General features: G+C 36.2%; 2 protein-coding genes across 2 annotated transcripts; both read right to left on the bottom strand.

Moving 5' to 3' along the window:
* Nucleotides 1-10,728: 10,728 nt before the first annotated feature.
* Nucleotides 10,729-14,183, bottom strand: LOC110706881 (isoflavone 2'-hydroxylase-like). Its single transcript, XM_021884862.1, has 2 exons — nt 12,573-14,183; nt 10,729-11,671 (listed from the first exon to the last, which is right to left on the bottom strand). The coding sequence occupies exons 1-2, from the start codon at nt 13,443-13,445 to the stop codon at nt 11,054-11,056; spliced, it is 1,491 nt and encodes a 496-aa protein (XP_021740554.1). The 5' UTR covers nt 13,446-14,183; the 3' UTR covers nt 10,729-11,053.
* A 204-nt stretch (nt 14,184-14,387) lies between these two features.
* On the bottom strand, nt 14,388-23,686 carry LOC110706882 (trafficking protein particle complex subunit 13-like). Its single transcript, XM_021884863.1, has 12 exons — nt 23,237-23,686; nt 23,055-23,139; nt 21,131-21,261; nt 20,950-21,052; nt 20,817-20,831; nt 19,316-19,458; nt 19,038-19,239; nt 17,910-17,984; nt 17,064-17,177; nt 15,958-16,002; nt 15,241-15,339; nt 14,388-14,860 (listed from the first exon to the last, which is right to left on the bottom strand). The coding sequence occupies exons 1-12, from the start codon at nt 23,521-23,523 to the stop codon at nt 14,840-14,842; spliced, it is 1,320 nt and encodes a 439-aa protein (XP_021740555.1). The 5' UTR covers nt 23,524-23,686; the 3' UTR covers nt 14,388-14,839.
* Nucleotides 23,687-24,266: the final 580 nt, after the last annotated feature.

Below are 24,266 nucleotides of genomic sequence, written 5' to 3'. Positions count from 1 at the left end.
TAGTAGTAATAAAGATCATCTAAATAATAGTTGCGACATATGTATGTATGCTAAGCATCCGAGAACTAAATTTCCTTTAAGTGACAATAACGCTTCTAGAATTTTTGAGAAAATCCACTGTGACTTATGGGGTCTATATCGTCATACTTCGTCTTGTGGGGCTCGTTATTTTTTTACTATTGTTGATGATTTTTCTAGAGCCGTATGGATTCATTTGTTGGTGGATAAACTGGAAGTCTTTCGCATGTTTATGACTTTTGTTGCCATGGTTGATAGACAATTTTCTCAAACAATTAAGGTAGTCCAAATTGATAATGGAACCGAATTTAATTGTTTGCTTGAGTATTTTAATGTCACAGGGATCTTGTTTCAAACCTCTTGTGTGGGTACCCCTCAACAAAATGGTTGTGTAGAACGAAAACATAAACATATTTTAAACGTTAGGAGGGCCTTGCGTTTCCAAGCTAAGTTGCCTATTTATTTTTGGGGGGAGTGCGTTCTCACTGCTGCCCATTTGATTAACCGTACCCCATCTCCATTGTTAAATAATAAAACACCTTTTGAAATATTGTTTAACAAAGTTCCTTCATTTGATACTCTTAGACTTTTGGGTGTTTATGTTTTGCACACAATCAAAACACTAAAGAAGATAAATTTGCTAGTCGCAGTCGAAATTGTGTATTTGTGGGTTATCCTTATGATAAAAAGGGTTGGAGATTGTTCGACTTAAATACAAAGGATTTTTTTGTTTCTCGGGATGTGAAATTTGTAGAGGAGGTCATTCTGTTTAGAAGTCCCTAAGTAGCTAATATTCATCATCATTCATACACTGATCATCTAGTGCATGAAGACTTTGCTCAAATTGTCCACAAAGAGGCCCCTGCAATTTATGACGATGCGGATCAGGCCCAGCTCCAAGAAGGGACGGCCATTGGGCCTGCTCAGCCTTTCCTCCATCCTCCCTTAAGCGCCTCTCCAGCTGGGCCTGTTCAAGAACCTCAGCCCAGCTCACCTACTCACAGCATGCCTGGGGCGGATTCGCAAGCTGGGCCTGCTAGTCAGCCCAGTATTCCTATGGGTGAGGGGGGGCTCCCTCTACAGCCCGTTTCTCCTTCTTTTACCAGTGGGCCTTATAATCCCCAATTGGGTCGTGGCTTAAGACCAAAGGTTCCTAATGTCAAGCTGCGTGATTATGTGACACATACAGTTTTTGCTAAAAGTCCACTCTCTTCCTCCTCCAATCACTCCTCAAGTACTCCTTATCCTTTAGCACGTTATATTAATTGCGACAATTTTTCTGTGAATTATCAAAAGTTTCTTGCAGCAATTATTAAGGGTAAAGGCCCTCAATCCTTTAAGGAGGCAATGCGCCATGATGGGTGGCGCAAATCTATGAAAGAAGAAATCCACGCTCTAGAGGACAATGGTACATGGACCCTAGAGCATCTTCCTCCTGGAAAACGTGCTCTTGGTAGTCAGTGGGTTTATAAGACCAAATATTTGGCAAATGGAGAAATTGAGCGACCCAAATCTAGACTTGTGGTTTTTGGCAATCATCAACAGGCTGGTATTGATTATGACGAAACCTTTGCCCCGGTAGCCAAAATGACTACAGTTCGAGCTTTTCTTGCAATAGCAGCTTCCAAAAATTGGGAAATACATCAAATGGATGTCCATAATGCTTTTTTACATGGTGACCTTACTGAAGAGGTCTACATGAAGTTGCCGCCTAGGTTTGAATGTTCATATCCTTCCTTGGTGTGTAGGCTGTGCAAGTCTCTATATGGTCTAAAACAAGCTCCTCGTTGTTGGTTTGCAAAGCTAGTTTCGGCCCTGAAAATGTATGGTTTCTTGCAATCTTACTCTGATTATTCTTTATTTACATACACTAACGGCAACTCTCAAATTAATGTCTTGGTTTATGTGGATGATCTTATTATCTCTGGGAATGATTCCGCTGCTCTTAACATTTTCAAAGTCTATCTTAGTGATTGTTTTAAAATGAAAGACCTCGGGGCTCTTAAATATTTTTTAGGGATAGAAGTAGCCCGGAGCTCCTTAGGGTTATTTTTATGTCAAAGAAAGTACACTTTGGATATAATATCTGAAACAAGACTCCTAGGCGCAAAGCCTAGCGGCTTCCCAATCGAGCAAAATCACAAACTAGCTCTTGCTACCGGCGAGTTGTTGACTGATCCAGAGCCTTATCGGCGGTTAGTGGGGCGGCTCATTTATCTTGCCGTAACGAGACCCGACTTGGCTTATTCAGTCCACATCCTTTCTCAGTTCATGCAAGCTCCTCGAATGGATCATTGGGAAGCGGCTTTGAGAGTGGTTCGTTATTTGAAGGGTACTTTGGGTCAAGGCATATTATTGCATTCCGATAGTGACCTAACATTGGAAGGATGGTGTGACTCGGATTGGGCGGCTTGCCCTCTCACTCGTCGTTCTCTAATAGGTTGGTTAGTTTTTTGGGGAAAATCCCTAATTTCTTGGAAAACTAAGAAACAGGATACAGTTTCAAAATCCTCTACAGAAGCAAAATACAAGTCCATGTGAGGAGTCACTTGTGAGTTAAAGTGGCTAAAGGCTTTATTATTAAGTATGGGCATTCAACATCCTAAGGCAATACAGTTGTTTTGTGACAGTCAATCAGCTTTGCATATAGCAAAGCATATGGTCTTTCATGAACGCACCAAGCACATTGAGGTCGATTGTCATTTTGTTCGTGATGCTATTACGGAAGGCCTAATTTCTCCACAACATGTGTCTACTACTTCTCAATTGGCAGATATCTTCACAAAGCCACTTGGAAAAACACAGTTTGATAATCTTCTTTCCAAGTTGGGCATTTACGATTGTCATGCTCCAACTTGAGGGGGGTATTAAGATATATTTAGGATATACTTAGATAATATCTTTAGGATTTATATCTTAGCTTTTCCTACTCTATCTTGATTTACCTAGAGTTTGAAATAGATTAGAAAACATGATTAAGTGTATTATAAATAGTTTGATTGTGATTAATGAAAGGTAAGCCAAAGTTTATTCATAATTCCCAATTCTACACATACTTTAAATTTGGATTAGAGACGGTATGAATATTTTAAGCATGAATCCCGACTTATGACCAATATAATGTTACATATTGGAGAGTACATCGATCATGTTGGTGCGAGCCGTACACATTGCTTCGAGTGGTTGTATGAATGACATGATATTTAGAAGCATTATTTCTAAAACTCTCTTTCAATGTGAGAAAAAAATAAATAAATAAAAAAAAAACATGAAATTAAATTTTTTGAACATATTGTTTAGACAATTTTGAAAACATAAAGTAAATCTAACTAAACTTTTATGTACTCCATATTAAATTTTTTTGGTTAGTTTAAATATGATGCAATTAAAACAAATTCATTCAAAATTTACATTAGTTTAATCATCAGAGAATCTAGTTATACAACACTCAAATATAAAAAATAATTTTCAAAAAATTTAATACAGGTATAACGCTAACGAGTAAATTTAGGGTATTTCAATAAATTACAACGCGTATCATCTTTAATAAAAACTACATAGTATAATAAAGGGTAGTTCTTATCATGAAGATTATGGATAAGTAGAATAAATGACTCATTTCATAAGAAAATTAAATAGAGAAGATTAGATTGACAGCTCACATGGATGTATTATTAATTTATTATTGTACTTTTGTCAAAAACAACTTGCATTTGCATAAGCATCTTTGTTTATCTATCTATTCACACCACCCTATATAAACCCAACATCACACACCATTTTCTTTCACATATTCTACGTTGTTTCTACTCACTCATTCACAAAATTACATCGCATTCTAGCACTACTTTTTGCAAGCCATATTTGGAAGCCACCGTGAGCCAATAACATGGAGCCACGGCCATCCTACATCCTAGCCTTAACAAAAACTACACCATACCACAATACCAGCACACAGCAACCCACAAACATGTATCTTGCCCTCTTCTCTAAACCTCACAAACCCGAACCATCAATGTCACCGCAACAACCAGCACAACAACACAACTGCTAGCAATAATTTTCATAATTCGCACAAACTCATACACAAAATATCAGGAAATTCACGGAATTTTGAACTTCAAACTCTGAAAAACATATGTACATTTGTTCTCATTATAGAACTAGGCTCTTACTTGACATATTTCACTCTTTACCAAGAATTATTTTACTTTTGAAGAGATTTAATTTACATTTGAACCATTTTAGTTTACATTAATATATTTCAGCGTAATTAATTTATATTTAGTAAATTTGCAACAAATATTAACACTAGAACAATTGAAACTAAATTACATCTTCCCAGTTCAACCAATACAAACAACTCGTTTAACAATATGAAAATTTACTTGTGTCTAATTGATTTATAAATTTGAATGCCAGTTTTCAGATCGACTTGTTTAGGATTCAAGCTCTAAAATCATTCTTAACCTCAAAATTTTTGAATTAAATTCGACTTTCACTATAATGAACCTTAAATTGATCATAATCACAATAAACTACCGAAATCAAACAAAATTTAAATCCAACATCTCTGAAGTTTCGCATAACTGCGAGCTTCAAAATTCACCATAAAACAATTATAATCACTAAGCTAAACTGAAAACGCACCAAATTGTTGACAAATTTGCAAATATATGCTGCAAATTGAGGATATATAATCTAATTAGGCGAAAAAGGTATTAAACGCTAAACATCGATTTATACAAAATTTTCAATGCTTACCTCTATCGTTGAGAAATTTTGCAACGGATTCAGCACAATATTGAAGAATTATGTAAATTGTAGCAACTTTTTCTGATATTGGAGCTGTTGATTGAATTGACGAAGCTTGAATAATACTTGAAATGATATGAGAAAAAGGAGGGACAAAATGGTTGGTGGAGGAGAGAGAAAATCACGGAGGTGAGAATTTCGTGAAACTCATTCAATTCGTCTGATTTAATCTGGGCCGTTAGATCACGCGCCTTATGTGTTAGATTTGACGGTCCAGATTAGCTCTTAGTTCCTATTTATTCGGCTAGTTCTTACCGTAACTCGGTTATATATATATATATATATATATATATATATATATATATATATATATTGTGCTATATGACTAATCCAGCTTCGTGAAAAGTGCTCTAAACCCGTGCTCTCTAGGGTTTTAGAGTTCCAGTGAGTTCCCTCCGTGGGATTGTTGTTTTTAAGGTGGTTTTTATCAGAGTTTAGCAATTTGGCAAGTTGATTCAGTAGTTTTCGTCCTGGTGTTTTCTTTTTGGATTGATTCAAAGTGTAGCGATGGCAGAGACACTACTGGAGGATTGGGAAAAATTGAAACTGACCGAAGAAGAAGAATTGGTTGTAAGAGGAGATGGGAATAATGACGATGATGATGAATCGAAGGATTTCACTGATGGTGTCGGTAAGATTATGACTGCAAAACCATTCAATTTTGAGGCTTTTAAGAGAACCCTTGTTTCGACTTAGAGCCTATAATAAACCGTGGCAATTCGAAGTGTGGAGTTAAATCTGTTTGGTTTTGAATTCTTGTGCGTTGAGTACAAAGAGAAAGTTTTGAATGGATGCCCGTGGACTTTTAAGGACCAATTGCTAGCTGCTTCTGAAGGAAATATCAGGGGATGAACAACCCTCTGATGTTACATTCACGAATTCAACTTTCTGGATTTGACTTAGCCCTTGTGTTATGTTCGGGGATTTCAACGAAATAACGGGGATGTCAGAAAAAGATGGTGGAGCAAAATGGATTCTTTGAGACATGGGTTTTTGAGGTAGTGTGTTCACCTGGTAGTGGGGTACTTCTCCAACAACTGTCATTCGTGAAAGACTTGATCCATTTATGGCATATGACAATTGGTGTAAGCTATTCCCGAGTTTCAGAGTTCGATATTTTCCTATATACGGGTCGGATCATGCCCCAATATTGCTGGAGGGTTATGTCTCATTCGAAAATTTGAGCTGGAAAAAAATCTTCAAGTTTGAAGCAGTTTGGCTATCTCGTGAAGATTGCGAGGGGGTTATCAGGGAGGCGTGGTCTGGAAATTGTGCTGCTGAACCACATGCCAGGCTTGCAGATTGTGCTGCGAAGCTAACAAGGTGGTCCGCAGAGACTTTTGGCAGTATCAAGAAGAAAATTGCAAAGGTCGAAAATAAGTTGAGGGATGCACAGGATGAAAGAGTGAGTACTCAGATGTTAGACCGTTGCAAAAAACTATCGTCGAAGCTTGATGAGTTGCACCGTTTAGAAGAGTCATACTGGTATGCTAGGGCTAGAGCAAATGAAATGAAAGATGGGGACAAAAATACAACATATTTTCACCATAAAGCTAGCCGGAGGAGGAGAAGGAAAAATAATATTCAGGGCTTATATGACAAGCACGATGTATGGCACGATGATCAGAAAGAAATGCAAAAAATTGTGTCGGACTACTTTGCAGAGCTGTTTAAATCAGATAATCCAGCTGAATTCGAAGAGGCGTGGAGGGGCATTCGGTTAGTGGTCACAGAGAGAATGAACAAGGTGCTTGATGAGGAGCCTTCCGATGCGGAGATTAAGGATGCATTATTTCAGATACACCCAAGCAAGGCGCCGGGACCGGACGGTATGCATGCTCTATTTTTTTCAAAAATTTTGACATATTGTTGGCAGTGATATATTTCTCTTTGTGAAAAATTGGTGGAGGGGCTTGGTGGATTTGTCGAAGGCAAATAAAACATGTATTATTCTAATTCCGAAATGTGAAAATCCGACAAAAATGACAAAATTCAAGCCTATTAGCTATTGTAATGTCTTGTATAAGATAATATCCAAAACAATGGTTAATAAATTAAAGTCATTCTTAAACGATGTTATCTTTGTCAACTAAAGTGCTTTTATCTCCGGCAGACTCATCAGATAATGCTTTGATCGCATTTGAAGTTTTCCATTCGATGAAAAGGAAGAGAGGTGGGAGAGAGGGCTCGGTGGCTCTCAAACTAGACATGATGAAGGCATATGATAGAGTTGAGTGGAGCTTTCTGGAGAAAGTCATGTACAAAATGGGATTTAGTGTGCATTGGGTTCGTAGAGTCATGGATTGTATGGCTAGTGTCTCTTTTGCTTTTAAAGTAAATGGTGATATCTCTGGTTTAGTTATTCCGTCAAGAGGGTTGAGGCAAGGAAATCCAATCTCTCCATACTTATTTCTACTGTGTGCTGATGCTCTTTCTACTCTGTTGTTTACTAAATGAGGTGCATGGGGCTAAGGTCTGTAATGGTGCTCCAAGGATATCACATTTATTTTTTGCTGACGATAGTATACTCTTTGCTGAAGCAAACACGAGGGAATGCTCAAAAGTTGTTTATATAATCAGGAAATATGAACGAGCATCTAGTCAGAAAATTAATTTAAGTAAGATAGAAGTTACCTTTAGCAATGGGATTGTGGATACTTTGGGGGTGAGAGAGGTTAACAGGCACGATAAGTATTTGGGGCTTCCGACGATGATTGGGAAGTCGAAAAAGCTATCTTTGCGTGCTTAAAAGAGAGAATTTGGAAAAAATTGAGTGGGTGGAAGGAGAGGCTACTATCTAAATCGGGGAAGGAAGTACTCATTAAAGCGGTGGCACAAGCTATACGTACGTACATGATGAGTATCTTCAAAATTCCGGAGGATCTCATTGATGAAATTCATGTGCTTTTGTGCCGGTTTTGGAGTGATGATAACCAAAAAGCTACATTGACAAAGTTGGGAAAAATTATGTTCACCGAAAGCGATGGGAGGTTTAGGCTTTCGTGATTTAAAGTGTTTCAACCAAGCTCTTTTGGCTAAAAAAGTGTGGCGGTTGTTGAACGGTGGTGACTCTATTATCCATAAAATTTATACTGTGAGAACCGGGTATTGGCTAAAAAATGGAGTTTATACTATGAGAACCGGGTATTGGCTGGCAACAATGGGGAACACCCAAAATCAAGCATTGCAGAATGGATCTAATGAGGAGCGGATTTGGCAATCTAGATGGGGATTAAATGCACCTCCGAAACTGCAGCACTTTCTCTAGAACGCGTGCAAGGGCCAGCTTGCTGTCAAAGAATGTTTACAGTATCGCCACATTATTGGTGATGCACAATGTCCGGTGTGTGGGGCTGCTAGTGAATCAATTATACACACTCTCTTTGACTGTAAGGCTGCCCAAGATATATGGGGTCGTTGTGATTTAATTAGCAGCGAGTGGGCTAGCTGTTCCCTCTTCATCTATGCAGGAGCGCTGGTTATGGGCTAGCTAAGAAGGTGTCTGCTGAGAAGCTACGCACCATTGCGAGTTTGATGTGGCAGCATGGAGATGCCGAAATTTGTTCGTGTTTGAGCAACAGCAACCTGATGCAATCAGATTGGCTGCAGGTTTCTGAAAGCTGGTGGAGGAGTATTGTTCGTATGCTGAGAAAGTTTTCAAACCAGTAAGGGGTGCTGCTTCTGCAGGGCCTAGTTCCTGGTCACGCCCTCCCATTGGTTGTGTGAAAATTAACGTTGACACTCATGTGCTTCAGAGTGGTGTGGGGGGTCTTGGTGCGGTTATTAGAAACCATAGAGGGGAAACTTTGGTGGCTACTACAAGGAAATGCGAGGCTACTGATGTTGAGTTGGCTGAGGCTTTGGCAGTTCAGTTTGGTATGCGCATTGCAAGAAGACTTGGGTATTCGAACATTTGGGTGGAAAGTGACTCCATGAATGTTGTTAAAGCAATTTCTAGCTTGGGCAGAGGCGCAACTCCTATTTACCTTCTCTTTGATGATATAATTTTAGATAGCTTGTGTTTTGATTTTTTTTCAAAATTTCTCATGTTAGTAGGGCATGTAATACCGATAGTAGTTATGAACTTGTGTGAATTGGTTCTTATCCGCAAAGTTTCTCTGACTTGACGGAGATTGATTTGATATAATAATAATAATATGCCCTCTGTTTGAGGAGGTGGTTTTATGGTTGTTTGGGGTGTGTGTGGGTGGTTTCAGGGTGTGAGGTGGGTGGTTTCGGGGTGGCTGTTGTTTAGCGGTGTTGGTGGGGGCAGGTATTGTCGATGGTGGGTGTTTAGTATTTATTTACCTTCACTTTCTCTCTCCTACACTTAATTTACTATTCTTTAATTCATTAATCAACCATTACAAAATTTTGTATTAAAATCCGTGTCGAGCTCAAAGTTGCAATTAACTTGAAACGAAGGTAGTTCAAATTAATATTATTGATGGTCATACACTCATACACTTACGCTTTTATAAAACTTTTGGACAAACTTTAAATTTAAGTCAACGATTGTATAAATACATGGCAAAAGCTAATGAATGCCTCGGGAGCGTTTGATAAGATAACTAAAAGTAGAAATATTGAATTAAAATGAACGTTAATTACACCGATTGACACGTGATTTTGACATGCATTCCTAAATTAATACTAATTTAAGAAATATTTTGAATGTTTATCTAATGCCCCAAGGACGTTCGTTAGCAAGATCCTAAATATATACACTAAAAGATACTTGTAATAATTTAAAGTATAACTAATTACACTTACTTTAATACCTTGTTACCAGTTAATATACATACGAGTACACGAATTGAGGCATACTTCTTATTAATCAATGATAATTAAAATAAATCAGGAAGTCTTTTTTGAAGGAAATAAACATAAAATTTTATTGTCTTTATTTATTTGTTCTTATTTTGTTTTTTTGTTGACAAGCATAAAAAGTATATTGATGAAGATACTAAGCTTAGAACTAATGATGCAAAACAATACTCCATTTCGTAATAATTGTAATAGTAGGGAGAACACAAAGCTATAGAAAAATTAGAGGGTGAGACCAAAAAATGAATTATATAATATAAAATATAGTTAGTGAATATATATTTAATTGTTAATAACAGAGAGAAACAATAATTAAAAAAAAAGTAGTATAAGTGGGGTTGGTAGGCAAGAGAAATAATATAATAATGGTGGGTCCTTATCAAATAAAGAAGTGTTGCAATTCGTATGAAACCTATGAAAAAGAAAGTGTTGCGATTATTACGAAACGGATGGAGTATTTGTTAGACAATCATAGAATATTAGCAATACATATGAAGTAGGAGTACTCTCCCCGTTTTGTAATAATTGCAACACTTTCTTTTTTCATCCATTTCATAATAATTGCAACACTTTCTCATTTGGTAAGGACTTACTCATATTTTACTATTTCTTTCTTTTACCAACCCCACTTACTTTTTTTTTTTTTTTACAAAACCTTTTTTTAAAAATTATTTCTCTCTCCTATTTACAAATAAATATATCCCAACTATCCATATTTTATATTATAAAATTCCCTTTTTGGACACTATTTATGATTTTTCAAAAACCTTGTGCCTACCCTAATATTACGAAATGAAGGGAGTAATATTTTAATTAATAATGTTTGAAGGATTTAAGAGTAAAGTTGTGAATTCGTGATTCCAACAACCTATATTAGTATGGGACAAATTTAAAAAGATAGATGTAAAAAAGATAATACACAAACATTTAAGAACCGATGGATGGAATATAGGATAAGAAGACAAAGAGTGGGAGGTGGGGAAAGCCGAAAGAGAGTGACTTATGGAAATGTGAAGCGTCCTTTTCCATTACAAACAATAATTAGTTTCAAATTTGAAGTAGTACGGAGTATAAGTTTCATTAATGCTTCATTGCTTTGTTTGGTACTCCATATTCAATTACTAAACAATGTACAGATTGTACGGAGTATCCCCTATTTTGGTTTGAGATGTTCTGCTCTTGGACAACGTAGTGCTTCAATTATATTTCTCAATGGGATAAATGTGCCACTTTAAACAAAAAAAACCTAAATTAATTACATTTACATTGATAAAAGTCTTCTTAGACATTAGTAAAGATGGTATTGGGTCGTGTCAGGTCTCATGCCCAAAATTTGGATTGAAGAATTTATGAATAATCTAAGCCTCAATCCCTACTTATGAGCAGTATAATGTTACATGGACAATACATCGATCTTGTTCGTGCGAGCTCTACACATTGCTTCGAGTGGTTTAGCCTTAGGCATTGTAAGTCCAACACCTTCAGTTAAGTCCACATTCTCCTCATCAACCCTCTCCCAATCAAAGCATTGAATTAAGGTTGCCAAAGTTAACCCTATCACTTTACTAGCAAGATAAGCACCAGGGCAAGATCTCCTCCCAAGTCCAAATGGGATCAAAGTATATCTATAGTCTTCACTCTTTAATCCTTCAAACCTCTCAGGCCTAAACTCCAAAGGGTCCTTCCATAGATTTGGATCCCTATGAACCGCCCACGCGTTAATCAATAAAGTTCTACCCTTCTCAATGTGATATCCGGAGATGGTTAAATCCTCGGATGCTAGGTGTCCGACTAGTAATGGGGCTGCTGGGAAGAGTCGAAATGTCTCGTTGATGATGCATTGGATGTAAGGTAGCTTAGGGATATCAGATTCCTCTACTAATCCATCATTACCTTTACAATTTTCGATCTCTTCTCTTGCCTTTTTGAGTACATTAGGGTGGTTAAGCAACAAGGATAAAGCCCATTCCATTGTAACAGCTGATGTATCTGTTCCTGCTATCAACATTACCTGTAATCATTCAAAAGAATCATACTCGTATTTGGTCAATTTATGCTTCTGTTGTTTTGGTGGGAGTTTTTTAGGAACTTGTTTTGGTTTTCGCATAGAAAATGACTAGTTTTCCTCACTTTCTTATTATTTTTTTTTTATAGGCTAGTGTTCATACTCTGTATTAGGCATGAATGTATAAAGTATACCAAGATAATCTAGGATACATGAACACTTCATCCATCTGTCGTGTTCGTGTCAGACACCGACACTCGTGAGACACACGACGACACGTCTTGGAACGTATCCTACTATGACATGGGTTGTTCAACTTTTTTTTAATGAGAAATTTTAAGTAAAGTAAGATAAATAAGGTAATTATTAAATAATATGGGTGCCTTCATATATAACTCATTGTTTATATGATACAATATGATCTAATGAGAGGACGGAATGACAAATATATGGTCAAATTCTTTTTTTTTTTTTTAAATATATTTTATTAATTTTAACATCCTGTACCGGTGTCCCTTATTTTGAGATAGACGTTTTCTTGTATCCGGGTTAATACCCGTTCTTGTGCAATCTGGAGGATAATAACAAGGAACATAAATCCAAAAGCTATGAGATACAAATTATATAGAACTTCATTCTTAATCACAGGCGAGAAGCTCCTATTTCATTTCTTAACTGGATGCCAACTAATATAGTTGGTTAAAGTTTTACAGGTCAGAACAACACCACCTAGGGATCGAATTACATCATTATATTTTAAAGCTTTCTTTGCACCAAACGTTTCCATTTCTTAAAAATCAGTCAAGTTTAAGTAATTTTTTTTGTAAAATTAATAAAATCATGGAAAGGATGTCAAGAATAAATGAAAGGTATGCTTTAATTTGTGCAATTATAAAGGAATACATACCATTATAAACCCTTTGATAATTTGATCAGAGTAAGTAGTAGGGTCTGACTCCTGCAAATCCAGCAACTTATAAACCATGGCTGTAGTCTCCCCTTCATTTTTGGTCCTCCTACACTCTTCAATTAGACCATCTAGAAAACTATCCATCTTCCTCCTTACGGCCACCATCCTTCCTTCGATGTTTCGAAAACCAATAAACCTCAAAAATGGCAAAGTATCAGCCACAGTCGATAGACCGCTAAGCTCGAAAACCTCCCTCATGATCCCAAGAAATTTCTCAGCTTCTTGACTTGAGCCACCTTCATTTTCATCATCACCGAAAAACAAGTATTTTTTCCCTGTTAATATCCTAGTCAAAATGTTTAAGGACAACCCTGATAACTTTGAGCCTATTTCAACTCTAACAAAGTTTTCTTTGTTACTTGCATACAAGCCTTTAACCAAGGATCGAATTTCTTCTACTCTTATACCCTCAAAGGAGCTTACCCGGCTCCTTGAGAGCAGCTCTACGGTGGTTAGCCTACGTAGGTTCAGCCATAATGGACCATACGAGGCTGATCCAAGGGTAGTCCACTCATAGTGGATGTGCTTCCCTGAAAGAACTTGAGGCCTATTGGCTAAAACAATGTCATTTTCCGTGAAACATTCTTCGATTGCATCAGGTGAAGAGATTACAACGATAGGAAAAGAACCGAGATTTAGAGAGTATATGGAACCATACTGCAAGGAAAGATGTCGTAAGGTGCGATGAATGATAGGGTTTTTGAGTAGATGAAGGTGACCTATTATGGGAAAAGAAGGGGGGCTTGGTGGTAGAATTTTGTGCCTGTTTTTTGTGTTTAGTAGGTTGTATTTTTGAAGGAAGAAGAACATGAAAAGTGGTAAAATGGTAGAGAATACCAAGGCATAGAGCCATATTTAATGCATTTTTCTTGCTCTATAACACCAATTTTGTTGTGCTGCTCTCAATACTAGTGAAGTACTGTAGTTTGTGGTATAGTGTGTTTTTTTTTTTTTTTTTTTTTTTTTTGAAGAATAGTATAGTGTGTTTTGTTACAAGTAGATATAATAACCACACAATTATCTATAATTTTAGTGGGCACAAGAGCAATAATTTCGTTGCACGATGGCTATGCTCATTAAGACGACAACAGATTTAGCAATAATTGAAAATGACAGTAATAAATATAGCAATACTTGGAAATGTGATTCCTCTTAGTTTAAATAAAGCAAAAATCTTGTAGATGCCGGATAGCTCTTTATTAAAGAATTGATTTGTTTCAAAAAAAAATAAAGCAAAAATCAAATGTATGAACGGTATAAGATTATCTGAATTGGGATCCAACTTAATTATGATTAGACCTATATTGCTGTTTGGGGAAGAAATTGTCAACAAGCAATTGACACCTTATACGAATACGCCCTTGGGGTTATTTTAGTGAAATAAGACTCTTTGTTTTTAATTCGCTTACATGTTACTCAGTAATTTATACTCTTATCCTTGGATTCCATTGCTACGACAGGGAAGAACAAGAGCAACAAAGGAAGTGCCTTTTTTAACAAATTTTGTCTGAGTAACTATCTAATAATTTTTCTCTCAACCCTTATTTATTCACTAAGTTTCAAGAGATTGAATCCTGTTCATATATTCACTTCCTTGTAAAAATTGATCAACAATTATATCTGCTGCAATACCGTTTGGTTTTATGTAGTTTTATAACTCAAACCAACTTGTTTCATATTAGAGTATCGTAACAACCAAAATTACCAAATACCAGATCAGTACATAGCTTTTCACAAAAGCTGATAGGGTCGTTTCCTTAAATGTTGAAGTTCAATTAATCAAGGCAGGATAGAAGCTTTTGAAATAAATACCCTGCGTTTTCAGAGTGCTTCCTTGTAATATACAAGTACAAATACTGGCAGATACAATGAAATGCCTAAAACCTCACAGCTAATTTGTAGTGAGGCAAACCCACTAGTTTGCTGATCATTCGATTATATAATGGTGAAGAAGCAGATCAAGGAAAGTAAAGCTGCATTGGCTGGCTAACAATATAAGTTGCATCACAAAAACAACTTCCCAATTGCTGGTTAAATCTAGAGACAAAAACCTTCTATCTTTCCACTATAACAGCTCCTTAGCAAAACGCAATTATCTTGGGTTTTGGCTTCACAAGAGAGGCCAGTACAGTCTTAAGGTCACTAAACATAAGTCCATCTTGTTAACGCTAAACCCAATTCATCCATCACACTTGTGCCAGAGTTCAATCCAAATCAACAAAAATCTACAGCAAGATAAATAATAAACGTTAACCTTGTTAAAACCCCCAAAACTTTCAATAGTATGACATATATGACACAAAAGGCTAAACTCTCCGAAGTCGGAGCACAGCTGAAAGTAAATCATTAAGGGATTTGATTGCAACTTAAACTAAACTTATAATCTAATGGATTGTTAGCAAATTCAACGTGAAGTAGTAACATAAGAAAATTTATGCCACATATTAAATGATTATTGCAGTTACATGACAAGCATGTCCAACTTCTCATTCAACCATTTTTACCTTAATGTGCATTTGATTTTTAATCATGCACAAAACAGTTAATCAGGATTTTGACGGGCGAGTATGTATAAGATAATTGACAACTGTTTCTAATGACATACCTCTAGATCTGGAAGGGGCTCATAGGTCTTCTTCTCAATCGAGTCAAAAACTGTTATCCCTGTGATTTTTTGGACTCCGAGTTTAGTTGCAATCAGGTTCTGCAACAGAAACCACAACAATTAGAAAATTTATTGAGTTGTCTACTTTGGATCACTCTGTAATGCAAGTTGCTCTAATAACCAGACAATTGAGTACATTTTACTATATTTTAAATGACACGTTGGAATCAGGTTTAAAGAGAAACCCACTACAGGAAATCAATTTACAAGTGGAATCAGTAAAGCACCCACAATTTATTCTCAGTGTGCTCTTCATGGGTAGACACGTCAAACAACGTTAGACTATCGAAGTGCAAGGCTCAAATCTTTCTTACTCTTGATACCATATAAATTGCCCCGTGTCTGCAGAAAACAGAAAGTACTACCCAAAAAAGTTGGGTCCTCTGCCTTTTAGGACAAATTATACGCATGTGAAATACTCAAATACATAACATTTCAATAGTTGTATGTTGTTATAAAGAAGGCGCTACTTTAGCCAGTGTAAAGAAACTGTTGAATCTCACTAAAGCCAACACTGTACATCCTTTTAGGGTCAGGGGACTACAAAATTCAAGCACAACAAACCAAATAAGGCAACTAAAAAAGGAAGAGGAATTTAAGCAATCCAATGTACTTGTAAAATCAGAAAAATGGAAATAACACAGGGAAGCTGTTTACCATTTTAAAATCAGTGGAACTAAGAGCCCGAATCTCTGTCAAAGTCTGTATAAATGTATCCAAATGTACAAGTTAATAAAGTGCTTGTAGGCTCCATAAGGAATAAGTATAAAATGTGAGGAAAAAAAACAAAAACTTCAGACAAGATGGTGAGCTTATACGAAGAAAGCTTCAAAAAAACATTTGAAGTTATATTTATATCAATGCAAGTTTAGTAAATCTGGCCATTAATATGTTAATAGTCATAATGAATTAGACTATCAAAGTACAGATTACATAGTACAAATTAACTTCAAAATTACTTTCATTTTAGTATTTCCTTAGCCCTTATGTTATTTGATGACATATGAATAGACTCTTTAGAGAAAAAATAGTCAAACTTAAATCCTGAAAACAAAATGCCAAAAAAAATTAATTTGCTATGAAGACAACACCTATAACCAATAATTTGCCATATAACCAACCACATTGGTTATAGAAAAAACCAAGAAACATTTTGGCATACAAAAAGAGAGATGGCAAAAAACCTGGAGCAAGTGCAAGTACAATACTTCACAATTGCCTAATATATATCAAACTTTAATTATTTTTGCTGATTTGAAATTATCCTTATAGAAATTAAATTATTTTAATTTTTTGTTTTCAGATTCTCTATTTGTTCTAAGTTACAACTTAGTTTAAATTTGTGTATTTACGGAATTTAATTATTTAAGGTGAAGAGAATAAAACCTTACTTATAAGTTATAACAATGTTATAAATTTATTTGTAATATTTAAGAATTTATATAACAATATAATATTAGAAATATGGTTGGAAAAAGAAGAAATTATGGCACATGCGGTTAGTTTGGACCTCTTGGTGAAAATCCAGGGGTATTAGTCACTGGAGATTTCTTTATCCCAATTTAGGAAGACCCGCAGTTTTTATATACCAAATTGGTAATCCGTGTGGCCAAAGGCAGGATATTGCTACTCTGTTTGACCACCTTTTGAACCAATGGAAATGCTATTTACAACCAAGTATCATGTGAAATTCCCTTAACAGAAGATAATAGATAGCATGAACTTTGAAGCAAGATTTACTTTTTGTTCCAAGCAGAACTTACCAGAGTTTGGAGGCCATTAACCATGAATGCCCTCTCCCCATTAGCATCACCTGAAAACCAGATCTCAAATGGCCCCAGGGCCCTCTCAGTTTGGTTTGTGAGACTTAGTTGCACCTGAAAGAGAATCTAGATCAGTAAACATAGATCTTCACATCTTGCACCCCAACACCACCACCCCCAGAACAAGCTTTCCCCTCTTTTTGCTCTTCACTTCTCTGATTTCCAAATAATATTTGTTTTGACTCCCAAGTCCAATGCAGATCAACAACCACCTACCACCTAGTCACCTACCACCTACCACCTAATATGCATTGCACATATGAGATGTGCATTTTATATAAATGGGCCAAATTATAAACCACAAGCAACAGAGAAAAAGATTGAGCATTCTATTCCTGGATCCTAGAGATCCTACTATGGGCATGGTCAGGGTTAGTCTAAATGCATGTGCAGACAATAAATACCCAAACACCTAGACTTGTCCCTTTACCATAAAGGCTAGACAGGTGGCCCATGCCATGCACAAGATTAAAATTAATGTTATAAGGATAATATACTTCCTTGTTGGAAAAAAAAGGTTTGTAGTTTAAAATAACATGTGTGAAAATTTAGTAAATAAATATATAATTGATCAAACATTAAGTTTATGGAAAGATTATTACGAATAGCAATCTTGAATACTCTCCTAACTATTTGAAGGTCCTTTGATGGGAAGGGGGTAGCAGACCTATAAAGGATATGGACTGCTGGTTTCTAAAGTTCGGTTAAACCTTCGGTAAGTCCAACAGACCAAAATTTACATGACCTCCCATTCACACGCAACACAGCAACAAAAAGAACAGTCACCTCAAAGGGTTTGTGCAAGATTATGGCTGATGGAATCTTCACCACCTGCAAGTCGATCTCTTTGCGAGGAACAGGCTGCAGTAAACAAGTCGAATTAGTAGCCAATCATTGGAAAGAGAACAAGAAAACAAATCGACAACAAGCATAGAGAATTGAAAAAAAAGAGTGCCGTCATTTATTAAGGGACTTGAGAGACAATATGAAGCTGAATCACACTGTATTCCTTAAGCAATGTTTATGATATCGCTGATGCACATACATGATAGGGACTTGAGAGATAATATGAAGCTGAAGCTGTTAAAATCTAGTGTTCAATTTTAGTCAACATTTACAGCTTCAAAGAACAGAAGCACAAGAATGTCTTTTGTTTTCTGGCATTTGCATAACTATTTTCAAAGCTTTGTAGAAGAGCAGCGCAAATGCAATTCCTGCTGTGTATGAACACCCCCACCTCTGGAAGGATTGTCTTCCCCCCAAAAAAAATGCTTATTTACTTTTAACAGATGGCTTAATATTTCTTACCAGTTTTTTCTCTTTTTTTAAAAAGAATACAAGAAACACTCATTCATAAATTTGGAAACCTCAAAGGATTTCGTTTTTGCTCGTAGTTCTAAGCTCAATTTCTAAGGTGAAAAGGCATGCAAAAGATAATACCCTAGTTCTGATGTAGATTGTAAATTGTAGTGTATTTCTGCCAAAAGGGAGAAATGAAGTAGCTTGTTCCATGGCAAAAATAACCTGGTTCAACCAACATCAGATAACAGTTTCCAAAACTCCCTTTAATTCAGGCTAAGAGATGTTTTTTACATAAAATTCTAGATAATCAACCTTTCTCGGTCCTTGGTACTTGTTACAAAAGTTAAACAACAGTTAGTATTAAAAGGAGGCAACTAATCATTTTTTATCAAGTATAAAGGTCATTCGACAGCAAATGAGGTATGGGTCATGAGTTATAGACCGGGCGCTTAGAAACGGGTTTCAGAGAGAGGTATAAGGAAGTTCCATGTGGAGTCCACTCTATGAAGAAAAAGGGGTATAGAACAGCCGTTCTATAACCCGTTACAAAGCTAAGGAGCATATACAAACAGTTACCAGAGTAGCATAAGTAAAATATAATAAAGCACTTACACTGCCAAGTATGTGCTGTGTCTGCAAGCGGCCTGGCTCCCCCAAGTTTGTACGCCACGTTATTTGAAGTTTACCAAGAATATTGCTTCCCTCAATTCTCGCTTGAGCAGATTCTTGAACAGACAACTTCAACTGATATAAGAAGTTGTGGATTCCACCTCCAGATTTTATCAGAACCGGTGGCTTAAAAATTTCTTTGTCACTGTAAATAGTTCAAAGTTAGCACTGAAAGATAATTGCAAGGGATCAAGACTCGTATCAAGATCTTCCTAACCAACCTAGTAGAATCCTGTTCAGCAAGACTCGTATCAGCTGTTAATACTGTCGCACCCCAATGCTGAGCTGGCTGAAACTCGACTTGGTCCATATAAAGATTTGATTTGGTGTGATTTTCAATACAAGCCTCCAAAAAAGTGAGATCCTGAGACATGATTAGGAAAAATTTTGCTTTAAGGAGTAGTCATCAACCAGAACAGCCTTAATTTTTTATGCCCTGACCCCATATGTTTTAGAGCTTCCATGGGAGCTAAGAACAACAATCAATTTTCAAAAACCTAAGCTATAATTGTTTGCATAACTTTCAGATTGAAAATTCAACAAAATTTTAAAAACTAATAAACTTAAATAGTTGATTTATCAAGTTGGTTAACTAGAAAAATACAACTAAAAAATAGCTTTTACCACAATTAGGGCAGCTAATGCACGCGCTATAGCTAGCCATGTCCGGCAAGCTCTTTCGGCTTGGCCTTATACCACAAATGTAGTTGTTGGCAGATAACATTAATGAGGGAATATGTAAATAAATATTTTTAGGGGTATAAATGTCGGCACACTATTTATAAGAGTTAAAAAAGAGGCAGTTAACATTAATGAAGGCAAATAAGTAAACATTTTTAGGGGTATAGATGTCCATAAACTATTCAAAAGAGTTTTCTTGAACAATTTAAAAGGTAGGGATATAACTACATTATAAACTTTGATTCACAAAGGTAAGTACAGTGTCAGAGCCCTTTTGACAGTAGAAAGAATACAGATATTTTCAGATAAGTGAGTACAGAGTCAGAGAAAAACCTGTACCTCAATCTGAAAAATCTATTTCAAACCCCCTCCCCCCAGTTTCCGGAATCTCCAAGCTCAAATAACTGATAAACCCCAAGAGACCAAAAATATAAGGAAAATAAGCTAAATCGAATACGATATCCCAAAGCAACTCACTTGATAAAATAACTCCAAACACAAACTCCAACAAAGATGAACGTAGTATAATTTCAGTCAAAACAGTGTCTAGGGAGATAGTAATAACTGAACGCAAGAGAAAAATTCCATTAAAGCATTAGGCCACATAAATTTTTAAAAACCAGAGACCTAAGCTTTCATTGTCAAAATAAATGTTTTTACAAATAACTTTTGGCCATCAAAAAGGAGCACAAGATAGAACAATCATTACATTTTAGTGCTCAGCTATCATAAAAAATACAACCCCATAGCTTTGTTACTCAAAGCAACAATTCTACATGTTCTTTATATTAAAACCTTTTCAACCAAACACAATTCAAAGATAAAGAGGGGACCAAGACATGAAAGTTTCCATCCCACTTCCAAAACTTGTACAGTTCCTAAAATATTGTTGATTCTTTGGATTGCTCAGCTTGATTTTACAAGCTCACACTAAACTTTTGAATTTGCAATAACCAGAAACAAATAGTATATATTCACACATTAAAAGGAAGTCATGGACTTACTATCTTCAATAATGCTAAGGAAGAGCGACCTACCTACCTTGACCATACGGACCTGCACCAAAAAATATTGAACATAAGATCCAAGTTCACAAACATGACATTAAGAAAGAGATAATATAAATCCAGAGCAGTAATCAGTTGTAAAAGTGATGAAGGTGACTAGATGATACCTTTGTCCTAACTGAAAGTGGATTGGCAACTATGAACTTGAAAAACTGAGGCAGATATTTGCGTTCACCATCACTGTCATTGTACATAGCAGAGCATACCAACCTAAAAATGACAGAGATAAGAAAAATTTAGTAAAAGGAACCGCAAAAGATAAACATACAATTGAAATAACCAACTTACGTGTGTGCCCCTAGTTCTTTCACATCATGTTCGACTATAAAATCGTAACGTCCCCCAGCGCGTATTGTTTCAACAGGCGATTTGGAAGTATCTAAAAGCAATATCCTCTGCCTTTCTGTTTGAATTTCTGCCTGTAACCAGAGACAGATCAGAAAAATTTTAGCAAAACATTAACATGATTCTACAAATTATACAGCTGAGCTTATAGAAAGGAACATATAAGCTATTTCATTGTTTTTTCTGTATGATTTGTAGTTAACATCACCCTAATTTTCTCTAACCAAAGAGCCTCAATACAGATTAGTTATAGCTCATAAGCATCCATCTTGGTGCGGGGCATTGAGCTTGGTTGATGTGCAGATCTTAATGGTGCCGCGTGTCATGACAAGTGAGCATGGAGGGATCTTGAGAGGTCAACTATTGGGTTTGACCATCCTAAGGATCAAACATTATCATTTTGTACAGCTTATGATAAAGCTGAGGATTCCTAGGAAAGTCAAGTGATAGCATTTGAAGCAATGGAGCTTTACTGGTGTGCAAGTTTGCACGAGCATGCAAAAGAGGCAGCAGAAAAAATGTGAGCATCTGATTGCAAGTAATTGTTTGTGCAAGAGAGAGCAAAACTAAGGGGAAGCACTGCAATGGAATGACAGCTCGTGCAGGTTTGCATGAGCATGCAACTTACCCAAGCTGGAATTTTTGGACTATTTTATTGCTTTAAAATAATTTAATCTTAGCCCTTCATTGAAATCCAAGGATCATCAGTAGACGTTCCTTAAGGAAACCTAGAGTAGTAGTAGTAGTAGTAGTAGTAGTAGTAGTAGTAGTAGTAGTAGTAGTAGTAGTAGTAGTAGTAGTAGCAACCCCTATAAATAAGGTAAAGAAAGCTTGTATGGACAACTTTTGATGATTTATGAATGGATGAATTTTTCACTCTCCTGAAGCATATTTGTGAGCGTTCAAGATCTTAGTGATTTTTCTCAATCTTATCAAAATTGTGTGAGATTAAGATTGAAACCCTTGATTTCATTAACCTCTGTGATTAGTGAATCAAGTTGGTATCTTTATTGCATTTGTTTAAGTTTCCCAGAGACCCAAAAAAAGATTGCATCTTCGAAAGTCAGCAAATTTCAGATATTTAATTGGTTTGTTGATGCTTACACATCAATATAATATCTACCAAATATATCATAACAGAAATCTTAAAGTTATTCCGTGACTAAAAGACCATTGTCATCAGAAACAGATCAGTTCCTACAAACCGACAAAAAATAGGATCAAATTTCCGAGCATATAGTCCAACTTCAAAAGTTACACAATACCTTGACTAGAAAAACCTATGTCATAAATCCTACATTTGGATAATAAGGAATAATGCGGTGCATTCATGCTAAGTGGTAGTGGTTTGCCGTAGAGATCCACTAAGTTAAAACAACCCTTACAAGTTATAAGAGCTTATCAACCAAACCTAATACGTAGTATTTCAATATCTTGTCATAAAAAGTCATAAGTAGCGATGATTCTAGATAATTTCATAACTCATAGCTTACCAAATTACAAAAATCTGAAGCTAAAGCAATCATCGTTTAGCCAGCTAACAAAGACCGAGTTTCTAATATTATACTCCACGAACTAAATCACCACCAGTCCATAAACAATATCTCCACCAATTAATAACACAATTTTGTACTCAGCAAAAACCACCGAATTGAGACAAATTACATCTATCCTAAAGTCCAACATTCCAAATTCTTAAAAACTAATCAAAATCATTCCATTCACCTATAAGTCCACACATTACATACATGACGACATTTCAGGAAACAACATTAAAATCAAATTCCGAAATATATAATCAAAAACACAAAGTTAAACTAGAAACAATAAGCATAAACTAAACATTAACAAAACTCGATCAACTGACCTTAATAACAATCTCTCGAACCTCAAAATTGGAACTATTATTGATACTAATGTAGCTACAAAACGTCTCTCCCAAATAAATCGCCCTAAAAATCACACAAACAACAACAAAAAACACATCAATCAACAAAATTCAAACAATAAAATCAAAATAACAACAAATTTACGAGAGAGGATCAAAACCCGAAGGATTGCGGAAGAACGAGGAGACCGGAGAGGCCGGAAGCAGCAGATGGATCAGAGAGGAGGAATCGAGAGCGAAAGGAGAGATCGTTTTCGTTGCCATCGTTGTTGTTGTTGTCGGAGGAGAGAGAATGAGGGAAAAGAGAGGAGGAATCGTCTTCGCCGACGAGGAGATCGGCGGGGTCGAAGAGAAGAGGGGTTTCGACGTGAAGAGATGGGCGGCAAAGCCGCATTACTCGGAAGGCGAGGGAGTGGTTCGCCTGAGCTCCGCCGCTTGCTCCACTCATTTTGGTGGCTTGACTTTTGCAGAGAGGAGGTCAGAATCTGAGATGTGATCACTGACCAGTTTAGTTTGAAGGAGAGGAGAGGGAAGACTATGCAATATCAAATGCACCGTGAGGGAGTATGGACTAACAGACTATATAGATAATAGATTCTAGAGTGTTAGTTTTTTGGGAAATAATTTTGGCACGTTAAAGATTGATAGCACATTTTTCCTACCCTCGTCTTAACGACTAACACTTTTATTAATGGGGGAGCTCAATCCGCATATGTTGCCATTTTTAGGTGGAGTTATGAATTTATGTATATAAAACTGTGATAATGGTATAAATTAGAACTAGACAGATCGATGAAGAGTGGTATAAAAGGAGATATACATATGAGAGAAAAAAAAAAATGGGAGAAAGAAGGGGCAAATAAACGAGAAAAATCAAGTTTATACCCTAGATTAACTTGAAATGTTTCTCCAAGATTAGTTTCGAGATTTCACACTGTAAATGTATGGACAAACTCAGAAAGCGAATTTTATTCTACTTGATAATTACACAAACGTTTTAAATCGCCTTTGACGCTAGGTAACCTAGGGTTAAATTAACCCACCAACGTTTTTTTTTCTCATATCAATTTAAAACCCCTACAACCCACCTTCAACCAGAATTTGGGGGCGACAGCTAGGGGTGTTCATAAAAAGTAAAGGAAAAACTATATTTTAACGTCATTTTTTGTATGTTTAGTAAAAAAAAATCTC

The sequence above is a fragment of the Chenopodium quinoa genome, unplaced genomic scaffold (genome assembly GCF_001683475.1).
Source record: "Chenopodium quinoa cultivar QQ74 unplaced genomic scaffold, ASM168347v1, whole genome shotgun sequence".
Classification (NCBI taxonomy): Eukaryota; Viridiplantae; Streptophyta; class Magnoliopsida; order Caryophyllales; family Amaranthaceae; genus Chenopodium; species Chenopodium quinoa.
Note: the sequence above shows the minus strand (reverse complement) of the source record. Positions and strands in the feature narration are given on the sequence as shown.